The sequence below is a fragment of the Salvelinus alpinus genome, chromosome 1 (genome assembly GCF_045679555.1).
Source record: "Salvelinus alpinus chromosome 1, SLU_Salpinus.1, whole genome shotgun sequence".
Classification (NCBI taxonomy): domain Eukaryota; kingdom Metazoa; phylum Chordata; class Actinopteri; order Salmoniformes; family Salmonidae; genus Salvelinus; species Salvelinus alpinus.
The window spans coordinates 3426444-3441019 of record NC_092086.1 but is presented as its reverse complement, the minus strand read 5'-3'; the positions used below and the strand labels follow the sequence as shown (position 1 = coordinate 3441019).

At 39.4% G+C, this 14576-nt stretch overlaps 2 protein-coding genes across 6 annotated transcripts in view; both read right to left on the bottom strand.

The window, feature by feature from the left end:
• The window catches only part of LOC139568932 (caskin-1-like), a 111307-nt gene extending 98417 nt beyond the window's left edge, over positions 1-12890 (bottom strand). For 2 of the 5 annotated variants that reach the window (XM_071390942.1, XM_071390944.1), the window contains exon 1: positions 11912-12708. In XM_071390942.1, coding sequence (XP_071247043.1) covers positions 11912-12005 — 94 coding nt within the window. In that variant the 5' untranslated portion in view covers positions 12006-12708. Of the gene's footprint in view, positions 1-11911 lie in introns of all 5 variants that reach the window. The other 3 variants (XM_071390943.1, XM_071390946.1, XM_071390945.1) reach the window with 2 other exon arrangements.
• The window catches only part of LOC139569071 (phosphoribosyl pyrophosphate synthase-associated protein 2), a 393458-nt gene that overhangs the window by 327218 nt on the left and 51664 nt on the right, over positions 1-14576 (bottom strand). The window lies entirely within an intron of this gene.

The following is a 14576-nucleotide window of genomic DNA, read 5'->3' as shown; positions in this document are numbered from 1 at the left end:
TACAGCAGAATGGCCAGAGAGAGAGGGGGGGAGAGAGAGAGAGAGGGGGGAGAGGGACAGAGAGAGGGGGGGGAGAGGGACAGAGAGAGGGGGAGAAAGAGAGAGAGAGGGAGAGAGGGGGAGAGAGAGAGAGAGAGAGACAGAGAGGGAGAAAAGAGAGAGATAGAGGGAGAGAGGGGGAGAGAGAGAGAGAGAGAGAGAGAGAGGGGGAGAGAGGGGAAGAGAGAGAGAGAGAGAGAGAGAGAGATTTGTGACCTTTTGCCACAAGAAAATGGCAACCAATGAAGAACAAACACCATTGTAAATACAACCCATATTTATGTGTGTTTACTTTAACTATTTGCACATCATTACAACACTGTACAGAGACATAATATAACATTTGACATGTCTCTATTCCTTTGAGACTTCTGTGAGTGTAATGTTTACCGTTCATTTTTTATTTCTTATTTCAGTTTTGTTTATTATGTATTTCACTTGCAATGACAATGCAAAACATATATTTTCAATGCCAATAAAGCCCTTTGAATTGAATTGAATTGAGAGGTAGAGACAGAGCCTATATCCCCCCCACCAGAATCCCCATACTTTAATGAAGACAGCTTCTCCATCTTGGAGGGGGAAATCAAGTCATTTCCAGGCCCAGGGACATGTACTAGTCTGTGGCGACCTAAATGCCAGAACTGGACAAGAACCTGACACCCTCAGCACCAAGGGAGACAAACACCTTCCTGGAGGTGACAGCATTCCCTCCCCCATATGCCCACCTAGACACAACTACGACAACATAACCAACAAAAACGGGTCACAACTCCTGCAGCTCTGTCGCACGCTGGGTATGTACATAGTTAATGGTAGGCTTCGAGGGGACTCCTATGGTAGGTACATCTATAGCTCATCTCTTGGCAGTAGTACTGTAGATTACTTTATCACTGACCTCAACCCAGAGTCTTTCAAAGCGTTCACAGTCAGCCCACTGACACCCCTATCAGATCACAGCTAAAACCACAGTCTACTTGAACAGAGCAATACTCAATCATGAGGCATCAAAGCCAAAGGAACTGAATAATATTAAGAAATGCAATAGATGGAAGGAATGTAGTGTGGAAACCTACCAAGAAACAATTAGGCAACGACACATTCAATCCCTTCTAGACAACTTCCTGGACAAAACGTTCCACAAAATGTTCCACTGTAATAGTGAAGGTGTAAAAAGGCCTGTGGTGTTGATGGTATCCTCAATGAAATTATAAAATATACAGACCACAAATTCCATTTGGCTTAAATACTAGACTGTTGGTAAAGCATTCCAGGTGAAGCTGGTTGAGAGAATGTGCAAAGCTGTCATCAAGGCAAAGGTTGGCTACTTTTAAGAATCTAAAATATAAATATATTTTGATTTGTTTAACACTTTTTGGTTACTACATGATTCCGCATGTGTTATTTCATAGTTTTGACGTCTTCACTATCATTCTACAATGTAGGAAATAGTAAAAAATAAAGAAAAACCCTGGAATGAGTAGGTGTGTCCAAACTTTTGACTGGTAGTGTATGGTATCCTCAATGAAATTATAAAATATACAGACCACAGACCACAACTGGCTTAAATACTAAAACTCTTTAACATCATCCTCAGCTCTGGCATCTTCCCCAATACTTGGAACCAAGGACTGATCACCCCAATCCACAAAAATGGAGAAAAATTTGACCCCAATAACTACCGTGGGATATGCGTCAACAGTAACCTTGGGAAAATCCTCTGCATTATCATTAACAGCAACTCGTACATTTCCTCAGTGAAAAACAATGTACTGAGCAAATGTCAAATTGGCTTTTTATCAAATTACCGTACAACAGACCCCGTATTCACCCTGCACACCCTACTTGACAAACAAACAAACCAAAACAAATTTGGCATGAGGGTCTGCTATACAAATTGATGGAAAGTGGTGTTTGGGGAAAAACGTACGACATTATAAAATCCATGTACACAAACAACAACCGTGAGGTTAAAATTGGCAAAAAACACACAGATTTATTTCCACACGGCCGTGGGGTGAGACAGGGATGCAGCATAAGCCCCACCCTTTTCAACATATATATCAACGAATACTACTGTATATAGCCCGTCTTTTTACTGTTGTTTTATTTCTTTACTTACCTATTGTTCACCTAATACCTTTTTTTGCACTATTGGTAAGTAAGCATTTCACTGTGAGGTCTACTACACCTGTTGTATTCAGCATTTCACTGTGAGGTCTACTACACCTGTTGTATTCAGCATTTCACTGTGAGGTCTACTACACCTGTTGTATTCAGCATTTCACTGTGAGGTCTACTACACCTGTTGTATTCAGCATTTCACTGTAAGGTCTACTACACCTGTTGTATTCAGCATTTCACTGTAAGGTCTACTACACCTGTTGTATTCAGCATTTCACTGTAAGGTCTACTACACCTGTTGTATTCAGAATTTCACTGTGAGGTCTACTACACCTGTTGTATTCAGCATTTCACTGTGAGGTCTACACCTGTTGTATTCAGCGCTTGTGGCAAATAAACGTTGATTTGACTTTTGATTTGAGTTGATTGGCGAGGGCACTAGAACAGTCCGCAGCACCCGGCCTCACCCTACTAGAATCTGAAATCAAAAGACTGCTGTTTGCTGATTATCTGGTGCTTCTGTCACCAACCAAGTAGGGCCTTAAATTGAATTGAGAGAGAGAGAGAGAGAGTTTTTGGTTGGATAGGTTTCTCTCTCTCTCTCTCTCTCGCTCGCTCTCTCTCTCTCTCTCTCTCTCTCTCTCTCTCTCTCTCTCTCTCTCTCTCTCTCCCCCTCGCCCGCCCCTAACTGTCTCAATCCTGTCTCTGACTGGCAGCAGCTTGTGTCCAGATGGTACCAGATGTGTGTGTGTGTGTGTGTGTGTGTGTGTGTGTGTGTGTGTGTGTGTGTGTGTGTGTGTGTGTGTGTGTGTGTGTGTGTGTGTGTGTGTGTGTGTGTGTGTGTGTGTGTGTGTGTGTGTGTCTCAAAGCAGTGGTAATGACTTAAAGATATAGGGATTCGGTCTTTCTGTTTGTCACACACCACAAACACACACACACACATCTGGTACCATCTGGACACAGGCTGCATCAATATCACTGGTCTATATAATCAATATCACTGGTCTATATAATCAATATCACTGGTCTATATCATCAATATCACTGGTCTATATCATCAATATCACTGGTCTATATCATCAATATCACTGGTCTACAGTGGGGAGAACAAGTATTTGATACACTGCCGATTTTGCAGGTTTTCCTACTTACAAAGCATGTAGAGGTCTGTAATTTTTATCATAGGTACACTTCAACTGTGAGAGACGGAATCTAAAACAAAAATCCAGAAAATCACATTGTATGATTTTTAAGTAAATAATTTGCATTTTATTGCATGACATAAGTATTTGATACATCAGAAAAGCAGAACTTAATATTTGGTACAGAAACCTTTGTGTGCAATTACAGAGATCATACGTTTCCTGTAGTTCTTGACCAGGTTTGCACACACTGCAGCAGGGATTTTGGCCCACTCCTCCATACAGACCTTCTCCAGATCCTTCAGGTTTCGGGGCTGTCGCTGGGCAATACGGACTTTCAGCTCCCTCCAAAGATTTTCTATTGGGTTCAGGTCTGGAGACTGGCTAGGCCACTCCAGGACCTTGAGATGCTTCTTACGGAGCCACTCCTTAGTTGCCCTGGCTGTGTGTTTCGGGTCGTTGTCATGCTGGAAGAACCAGCCACGACCCATCTTCAATGCTCTTACTGAGGGAAGGAGGTTGTTGGCCAAGATCTCGCGTTACATGGCCCCATCCATCCTCCCCTCAATACGGTGCAGTCGTCCTGTCCCCTTTGCAGAAAAGCATCCCCAAAGAATGATGTTTCCACCTCCATGCTTCACGGTTGGGATGGTGTTCTTGGGGTTGTACTCATCCTTCTTCTTCCTCCAAACACGGCGAGTGGAGTTTAGACCAAAAAGCTCTATTTTTGTCTCATCAGACCACATGACCTTCTCCCATTCCTCCTCTGGATCATCCAGATGGTCATTGGCAAACTTCAGACGGGCCTGGACATGCGCTGGCTTGAGCAGGGGGATCTTGCGTGCGCTGCAGGATTTTAATCCATGACGGCATGGTGTGTTACTAATGGTTTTCTTTGAGACTGTGGTCCCAGCTCTCTTCAGGTCATTGACCAGGTCCTGCCGTGTAGTTCTGGGCTGATCCCTCACCTTCCTCATGATCATTGATGCCCCACGAGGTGAGATCTTGCATGGAGCCCCAGACTGAGGGTGATTGACCGTCATCTTGAACTTCTTCCATTTTCTAATAATTGCGCCAACAGTTGTTGCCTTCTCACCAAGCTGCTTGCCTATTGTCCTGTAGCCCATCCCAGCCTTGTGCAGGTCTACAATTGTATCCCTGATGTCCTTACACAGCTCTCTGGTCTTGGCCATTGTGGAGAGGTTGGAGTCTGTTTGATTGAGTGTGTGGACAGGTGTCTTTTATACAGGTAATGAGTTCAAACAGGTGCAGTTAATACAGGTAATGAGTGAAGAACAGGAGGGCTTCTTAAAGAAAAACTAACAGGTCTGTGAGAGCCGGAATTCTTACTGGTTGGTAGGTGATCAAATACTTATGTCATGCAATAAAATGCAAATTAATTACTTAAAAATCATACAATGTGATTTTCTGGATTTTTGTTTTAGATTCCGTCTCTCACAGTTGAAGTGTACCTATGATAAAAATTACAGACCTCTACATGCTTTGTAAGTAGGAAAACTTGCAAAATCGGCAGTGTATCAAATACTTGTTCTCCCCACTGTATATCATCAATATCACTGGTCTATATCATCAATATCACTGGTCTATATCATCAATATCACTGGTCTATATAATCAATATCACTGGTCTATATCATCAATATCACTGGTCTATATCATCAATATCACTGGTCTATATCATCAATATCACTGGTCTATATCATCAATATCACTGGTCTATATCATCAATATCACTGGTCTATATCATCAATATCACTGGTCTATATCATCAATATCACTGGTCTATATTATCAATATCACTGGTCTATATCATCAATATCACTGGTCTATATCATCAATATCACTGGTCTATATCATCAATATCACTGGTCTATATCATCAATATCACTGTTCTATATCATCAATATCACTGGTCTATATCATCAATATCACTGGTCTATATCATCAATATCACTGGTCTATATTATCAATATCACTGGTCTATATATCACTGGTCTATATAATCAATATCACTGGTCTATATCATCAATATCACTGGTCTATATCATCAATATCACTGGTCTATATCATCAATATCACTGGTCTATATTATCAATATCACTGGTCTATATATCACTGGTCTATATAATCAATATCACTGGTCTATATCATCAATATCACTGGTCTATATCATCAATATCACTGGTCTATATCATCAATATCACTGGTCTATATCATCAATATCACTGGTCTATATTATCAATATCACTGGTCTATATCATCAATATCACTGGTCTATATATCACTGGTCTATATCATCAATATCACTGGTCTATATCATCAATATCACTGGTCTATATCATCAATATCACTGGTCTATATCATCAATATCACTGGTCTATATCATCAATATCACTGGTCTATATCATCAATATCACTGGTCTATATAATCAATATCACTGGTCTATATCATCAATTTTACTGGTCTATATCATCAATATCACTGGTCTATATCATCAATATCACTGGTCTATATATCACTGGTCTATATTATCAATATCACTGGTCTATATCATCAATATCACTGGTCTATATTATCAATATCACTGGTCTATATCATCAATATCACTGGTCTATATCATCAATATCACTGGTCTATATTATCAATATCACTGGTCTATATCATCAATATCACTGGTCTATATCATCAATATCACTGGTCTATATAATCAATATCACTGGTCTATATCATCAATATCACTGGTCTATATCATCAATATCACTGGTCTATATTATCAATATCACTAGTCTATATCATCAATATCACTGGTCTATATCATCAATATCACTGGTCTATATATCACTGGTCTATATTATCAATATCACTGGTCTATATTATCAATATCACTGGGCTATATCATCAATATCACTGGTCTATATCATCAATATCACTGGTCTATATCATCAATATCACTGGTCTATATTATCAATATCACTGGTCTATATATCTCTGGTCTATATAATCAATATTACTGATCTATATCATCAATATCACTGGTCTATATCATCAATATCACTGGTCTATATATCACTGGTCTATATTATCAATATCACTGGTCTATATATCACTGGTCTATATTATCAATATCACTGGTCTATATCATCAATATCACTGGTCTATATTATCAATATCACTGGTCTATATCATCAATATCACTGGTCTATATCATCAATATCACTGGTCTATATCATCAATATCACTGGTCTATATCATCAATATCACTGGTCTATATCATCAATATCACTGTTCTATATCATCAATATCACTGGTCTATATCATCAATATCACTGGTCTATATCATCAATATCACTGATCTATATTATCAATATCACTGGTCTATATATCACTGGTCTATATAATCAATATCACTGGTCTATATCATCAATATCACTGGTCTATATCATCAATATCACTGGTCTATATCATCAATATCACTGGTCTATATCATCAATATCACTGGTCTATATCATCAATATCACTGGTCTATATAATCAATGTCACTGGTCTATATCATCAATATCACTGGTCTATATAATCAATATCACTGGTTTATATATCACTGGTCTATATCATCAATATCACTGGTCTATATAATCAATATCACTGGTCTATATATCACTGGTCTATATCATCAATATCACTGGTCTATATCATCAATATCACTGATCTATATTATCAATATCACTGGTCTATATCATCAATATCACTGGTCTATATCATCAATATCACTGGTCTATATCATCAATATCACTGGTCTATATATCACTGGGCTATATCATCAATATCACTGGTCTATATCATCAATATCACTGGTCTATATTATCAATATCACTGGTCTATATCATCAATATCACTGGTCTATATCATCAATATCACTGGTCTATATCATCAATATCACTGGTCTATATCATCAATATCACTGGTCTATATATCACTGGTCTATATCATCAATATCACTGGTCTATATCATCAATATCACTGGTCTATATATCAATATCACTGGTCTATATCATCAATATCACTGGTCTATATCATCAATATCACTGGTCTATATAATCAATATCACTGGTCTATATCATCAATATCACTGGTCTATATAATCAATATCACTGGTCTATATCATCAATATCACTGGTCTATATCATCAATATCACTGGTCTATATCATCAATATCACTGATCTATATAATCAATATCACTGGTCTATATCATCAATATCACTGGTCTATATCATCAATATCACTGGTCTATATATCACTGGGCTATATCATCAATATCACTGGTCTATATCATCAATATCACTGGTCTATATCATCAATATCACTGGTCTATATAATCAATATCACTGGTCTATATTATCAATATCACTGGTCTATATCATCAATATCACTGGTCTATATAATCAATATCACTGGTCTATATAATCAATATCACTGGTCTATATCATCAATATCACTGGTCTATATCATCAATATCACTGGTCTATATCATCAATATCACTGGTCTATATAATCAATATCACGGGTCTATATTATCAATATCACTGGTCTATATCATCAATATCACTGGTCTATATAATCAATATCACTGGTCTATATCATCAATATCACTGGTCTATATCATCAATATCACTGGTCTATATCATCAATATCACTGGTCTATATCATCAATATCACTGGTCTATATCATCAATATCACTGGTCTATATCATCAATATCACTGGTCTATATCATCAATATCACTGGTCTATATTATCAATATCACGGGTCTATATCATCAATATCACTGGTCTATATTATCAATATCACTGGTCTATATCATCAATATCACTGGTCTATATTATCAATATCACGGGTCTATATCATCAATATCACTGGTCTATATCATCAATATCACTGGTCTATATCATCAATATCACTGGTCTATATCATCAATATCACTGGTCTATATCATCAATATCACTGGTCTATATAATCAATATCACTGGTCTATATCACCACTGGCCTTTCTAGGGAGTTTTTCCTAGCCACCGTGCTTCTACATCTGCATTGCTTGCTGTTTGGGGTTTTAGGCTGGGTTTCTGTACAGCACTTTGAGATATTAGCTGATGTAAGAAGGGCTTTATAAATACATTTGATTGATTGATTGATACTACCACAAAACTCTGTTAGCGCAATATCATTAGAACAGACCAAAATACAGTAGAACAGACCAAAATAGAGTAGAATAGAATAGAGTAGAACATAATATAATAGAGTATAATAGAATAGAGTAGAATAAAGTAGAACATAATATAATAGAGTATAATAGAATAGAGTAGAATAAAGTAGAACATAATATAATAGAGTATAATATAATAGAGTAGAATAAAGTAGAACATAATATAATAGAGTAGAGTAGAATAGTGTAGAACATAATATAATAGAGTATAATAGAATAGAGTAGAGTAGAATAGAGTAGAACATATAATAGAGTATAATAGAATAGAGTGGAAAGGAGTAGAACATAATATAATAGAATATAATAGAGTATAATAGAGTATAATAGAGTAGAATAGTGTAGAACATAATATAATAGAGTATAATAGAATAGAGTAGAATAGAGTAGAACATATAATAGAGTATAATAGAATAGAGTAGAATAGAGTAGAACATAATATAATAGAGTATAATAGAATATAGTAGAATAGAGTAGAACATATAATAGAGTATAATAGAATAGAGTAGAGTAGAATAGAGTAGAACATATAATAGAGTATAATAGAATATAGTAGAGTGGAAAGGAGTAGAACATATTATATTAGAGTATAATAGAATAGAGTAGAGTAGAACATAATATAATAGAACATAAAATAATGGAATATAATAGAATAGAGTAAAATAGAGTAGAACATAATATAATAGAGTATAATAGAGTAGATTAGAACAGAATAGAGTAGAACATAATATAATGGAATATAATAGAATAGAGTACAGTAAAATAGAGTAGAACAAAATATAATACAGTACAATAGAATAGAGTAGAACATAATATAAAATAATAGAATAGAATAGAATAGAGTAGAGTAGAGTAGAATAGAGTAGAGATTAATAGTATAGGGTAAAATAGAGTAGAATAGAACAGAATATAGTAGAACATAATATAATGGAATATAATAGAATAGAGTAGAGTAGAATAGAGTAGAACATAACATAATTGAGTACAACAGAACAGACTAAAATAGAACAGAGTAGAACAGATTAAAATAGAACAGAACAGAATAGAGTAGAACAGAACAGAATAGAGTAGAACAGAACAGAGTAGAACAGAACAGAATAGAGTAGAAGAGATTAGATAAGAACAGAACAGAATAAAATAGAACAGAATAGAACAGAACAGAATAGAATAGAGTAGAACAGAACAGATTAGAGTAGAACATAAAATAATTGAATTGAACAGAATAGAGTAGAACAGAATAGAGTAGAACAGGACAGATTAGATTTGAATAGAACAGATTAGATTAGAACAGAACAGAGTAGAACAGATCAGATTAGAAAAGAACAGATTAGAATAGAACAGAACAGAATAGATTAGAACAGAACAGAATAGATTAGAATAGAACAGAACAGAATAGAACAGAATATAATATAATAGAGTAGAACAGAACAAAATAGAACAGAACAGATTAGATTTGAATAGAACAGATTAGATTAGAACAGAACAGATTAGAACAGAACAGATTAGAATAGAGCAGAATAGAATAGAACAGAACAGAATAGAACAGAATATAATATAATAGAGTAGAACAGAACAAAATAGAACAGAATAGAACAGATTAGATTAGAACAGAACAGATTTGAACAGATTAGAATAGAACAGAATAGAATAGAACAGAACAGAACAGAATAGAACATAATATAATATAATAGAGTAGAACAGAACAAAATAGAACAGAATAGAACAGATTAGAATAGAACAGAACAGAATAGAACAGAATATAATATAATAGAGTAGAACAGAACAGAATAGAACAGAATATAATATAATAGAGTAGAATAGAACAGACTAGAATATAATATAATAGATTAGAATAGAACAGACTAGAATATAATAGAATAGAGTATAACAGAACAGATTAGAGTAGAATAGAGTAGAACAGAATATAATATAATAGAGTAGAACAGAACAGAATAGAGTAGAATAGAGTATAACAGAACAGATTAGAGTAGAATAAAACAGACTAGAATATAATATAATAGATTAGAATAGAGTTGAACAGAACAGAATATAGTATAATATAATAGAGTAGAACAGAACAGATTAGAATAGAACAGAACACAAAAGATGTGAATAGAGTAGAACAGATTTGAATAGAACAGAACGGAATAGAGTAGAATAGAACAGACTAGAATATAATATAATAGAGTAGAACAGAACAGATTAGAGTAGAATAGAGTAGAACAGAATATAATATAATAGAGTAGAACAGAACAGAATAGAGTAGAATAGAGCAGATTAGAGTAGAATATAATAGAGTAGAATAGAGCAGATTAGAGTAGAATAGAACAGGTTAGAGTAGAACAGAACAGATTAGAGTAGAATAGAGCAGATTAGAGTAGAATAGAATAGAGTAGAATAGAGCAGATTAGAGTAGAATAGAGTAGAACAGAACAGATTAGAGTAGAATAGAATAGAGTAGAATAGAGCAGATTAGAGTAGAATAGAACAGGTTAGAGTAGAACACAATAGACTAGAACAGATAGCTTTACTGTGTTTCCACCTGTGTCAGGTTACATGGAGAACAGAAACGTCTCTAGTCTAAGCGCACAAGGTGTGTGTGTGTGTGTGTGTGTGTGTGTGTGTAAAACAGCCCAGTCTTTGTGCAACAGGTGTGACTGACTAAATGATGCTGAACCTTGACAATCAGAAGGCCAGCCGCTTCACTGTGTGTCCGTCAGTCTGTCTGTAATAGGCACGACTTGATCAGAAATCATCCAGACCAAACACTCTCACTCCTCTCTCTCTCCTCCTTCTCTCCTCTCTTTCTCCTCTCTCTCTCCTCCTTCTCTCCTCTCTCTCTCCCTCTCTCTCCTCTCTCTCTCCTCTCTTTCTCCTCTCTCTCTCCTCCCTCTCTCTCTCTCTCTCTCCTCTCCTCTCTCTCTCCTCCCTCTCTCCTCTCTCTCCTCCCTCTCTCCTCCCTCTCTCCTCTCTCTCTCCTCCTTCTCTCCTCTCTCTCTCCCTCTCTCTCCTCTCTCTCTCTCTCCTCCCTCTCTCCTCCTCTCTCCTCCTCCTCTCTCCTTCTCCCTGCTGCAGTGCGCTGGGACATGGGGCTCCCCGCGAAAAGGCCATCAATGATCAAACACTCTGCTTTACACCCACTGCAACCTCCGCCCCCGCCCCCGCCAGCCGACTGTGAAATCATGATGCACAGTAGAGTGATTCCCCCTGTTTCCGTGCGTGTGCGTGATCGGTAAGGTGTGCGTGCGTACCAGTGTGTGCGTCGTGCATGCGTACCAGTGTGTGTTTGTGTGTGTGAGGTCGGTAAGGTGTGTGTGTAGGGGTCCCTACTTGCTTTCCCGGGCCGGGGCCTCTGCAGCAGCTTCTGAACGGTGAGCAGGTCCTCCGTCTTTACTGCCTGCAGTAGTTCCTGGTCTTTCCCCATCTTCACACCCACACCATCCTACACTCAGCGGGCACTCTGCCTGCCACACCCCGGGGTGACGGAGCGCCCAAACCTCGGACAGACCGTAAACAGCGTCCTCCGCTACAGCTGTGGAGTCTCCAGCGGCATACGGGAGAGGATTTTGAAGGCACGGATGTCGAGGCTTTCCCGATAAGGAGAGAAGGACGGACGGAGGGAAGGGTGGAGGGATGATAAACGAATTAATTCTTTTCTGGTATTCCAGAAGCGCCGATCATGAAGAATAGAATAGAATCTCCGGAGGGTGTAATGTTCCCGGTGTGCGTCTCCTGTCCAGATCGGTTCAGTTACCGTGGTTTCCTCGTATCTCCTCAACTGGCCAGACACTGCAGCGGTCTGATTATAACATCCCTCTCTTTACTATCCTCCTCTGCTTCAAAAAACCATCATTAACAGATGGAAGACAGCGGATGGGAAGCAGAGAGTATCTCGGAGCTGAATTCGTTCAATAAATAAATCAGTCTTGATGATAATAAGATGAGCGATGATGAAGTATAATATTGCGCGTAAATATTCGTGCGCGTCTAGAATCGTGAACGCGCGAGATGTTATCTTCCCGAGGATGTGCTCGGCTCGTGTTGCTTGCCGTAAACACAATCCTGTTGCACTGGTGGTGCCATTTCTATCTCTCTCTCTCTCTTTCTCTCCCTCTCTCTCTCTCTCTCTCTCTCTCTTTCGGGTAAACGCTCTCTGTGCTCTCCGTATCCCGTGCTCGCGCTTCCCTACAGCAGCTGGCCCAGCTCGCGCTCCTAAACGTTTCCTGCTGCTGCATCCAGGGGGCGTGTCAGAAGCCAGGACCGCCCCATCCCCTCTCTCTGGGTCTGCAGCTTGCAAGCAGAGGTCTCTGTGTGTGTGTGTGTGTGTGGGGAGAGAGATGGAGAGAGAGAAATAGAGAGAGAGGAGAGAGAGAGAGTGACAGAGAGAGAGAGAGAGAGAGAGGAGAGAGAGAGAGAGTGACAGGGAGAGAGAGCAGGGTCATGTTGTGAGTAATTCTACTTTAAGAAAATATGTTCCTTTTTTCAGGACTAAAGGGCAAAACATATTTAGCATCAGTTCTGATTCAATGTTGCACGCACGCACGCACGCACACACACACACACACACACACACACACACACACACACACACACACACACACACACACACACACACACACAGCACATTGCTCACTCAGGGTCAACATGTGGCTTGATGTGCCTCTCCTGTGTGTGTGTGTGTGTGTGTGTGTGTGTGTGTGTGTGTGTGTGTGTGTGTGTGTGTGTGTGTGTGTGTGTGTGTGTGTGTGTGTGTGTGTGTGTGTGTGTGTGTGTGTGTGTGTGTACCAGGATACACACCTGGTAATTTAATTTAACACTTCCACAGAAACTAGCTGCATGTTCTCCTGTTGTATTCTGTCCTCAGTGTTCTGGAAATCTCTCTGTCTTTGTGTAGGCAGAGAGATGATTCAAGCATACTGCCCACACACAGGCAGGCAGACAGACAGACAGACAGACAGACAGACAGGCAGACATACAGGCAGGCAGGCAGGCAGGCAGGCAGGCAGGCAGACAGACAGACACGCACACACACACACACAAACAGTGCAGTTATGCCCTCCGTAAGGCAATCAAACAGGCAAAACGTCAGTAACAGAGACAATACAATGGCTCAGACACGAGACGTATTTGGCAGGGTCTACAGACAATCGCGGATTTACAAAGGGTAAAAACCAGCCACATCTCGGACACCTTCTTCGCTTTGAGGATAACACAACGCCATCGACGCGGCCCGCTCCCAAGGACTGTGGGCTCTCGTTCTCCGTGGCCAACGTCAATAAGACATTTAACCCTTTCTAAGCCGCCGGCCCAGACGGCATCCCTTGCCGCGTCCTCAGAGCATGCTCAGACCAGCTGGCTGCTGTGTGTTTACGGACATATTAAATCTCTCCCTATCCCAGTCTGCTGTCCCCACATGCTTCAAGATGGCCACCATTGTTCCTGTTTCCCAAGAAGGCAAAGATAACTGAACTAAATGACTATCGCCCCGTAGCACTCACTTCCGTCATCATGAAGTGCTTTGAGAGACTAGTCAAGGATCATATCACCTCCACCCTACCTAACACCCCAGACCCACTTCAATTTGCTTACTGCCCCAATAGATCCACAGACCATGCAACACCAACTGGGTCCTGGACTTCCTGACGGGCCGCCCCCAGGTGGTGAGGGTAGGTAACAACATCTCCACCCCGCTGATCCTCAACACTGGGGCCCCACAAGGGTGCGTTCTGAGCCCTCTCCTGTACTCCCTGTTCACCCACGACTGCGTGGCCATGCACGCCTCCAACTCAATCATCAAGTTTGCAGATGACACAACAGTGTCTTGATTACCAACAACGACGAGACGGCCTGGAGGATGGAGGAGGTGAGGGCCCTCGGAGTGTGGTGTCAGGAAAATAACCTCTCACTCAAAGGAGTTGATCGTGGACTTCAGGAGACAGCAGAGGGAGCACCCCCCCTATCCACATCGACAAGACCGCAGTGGAGAAGGTGAAAT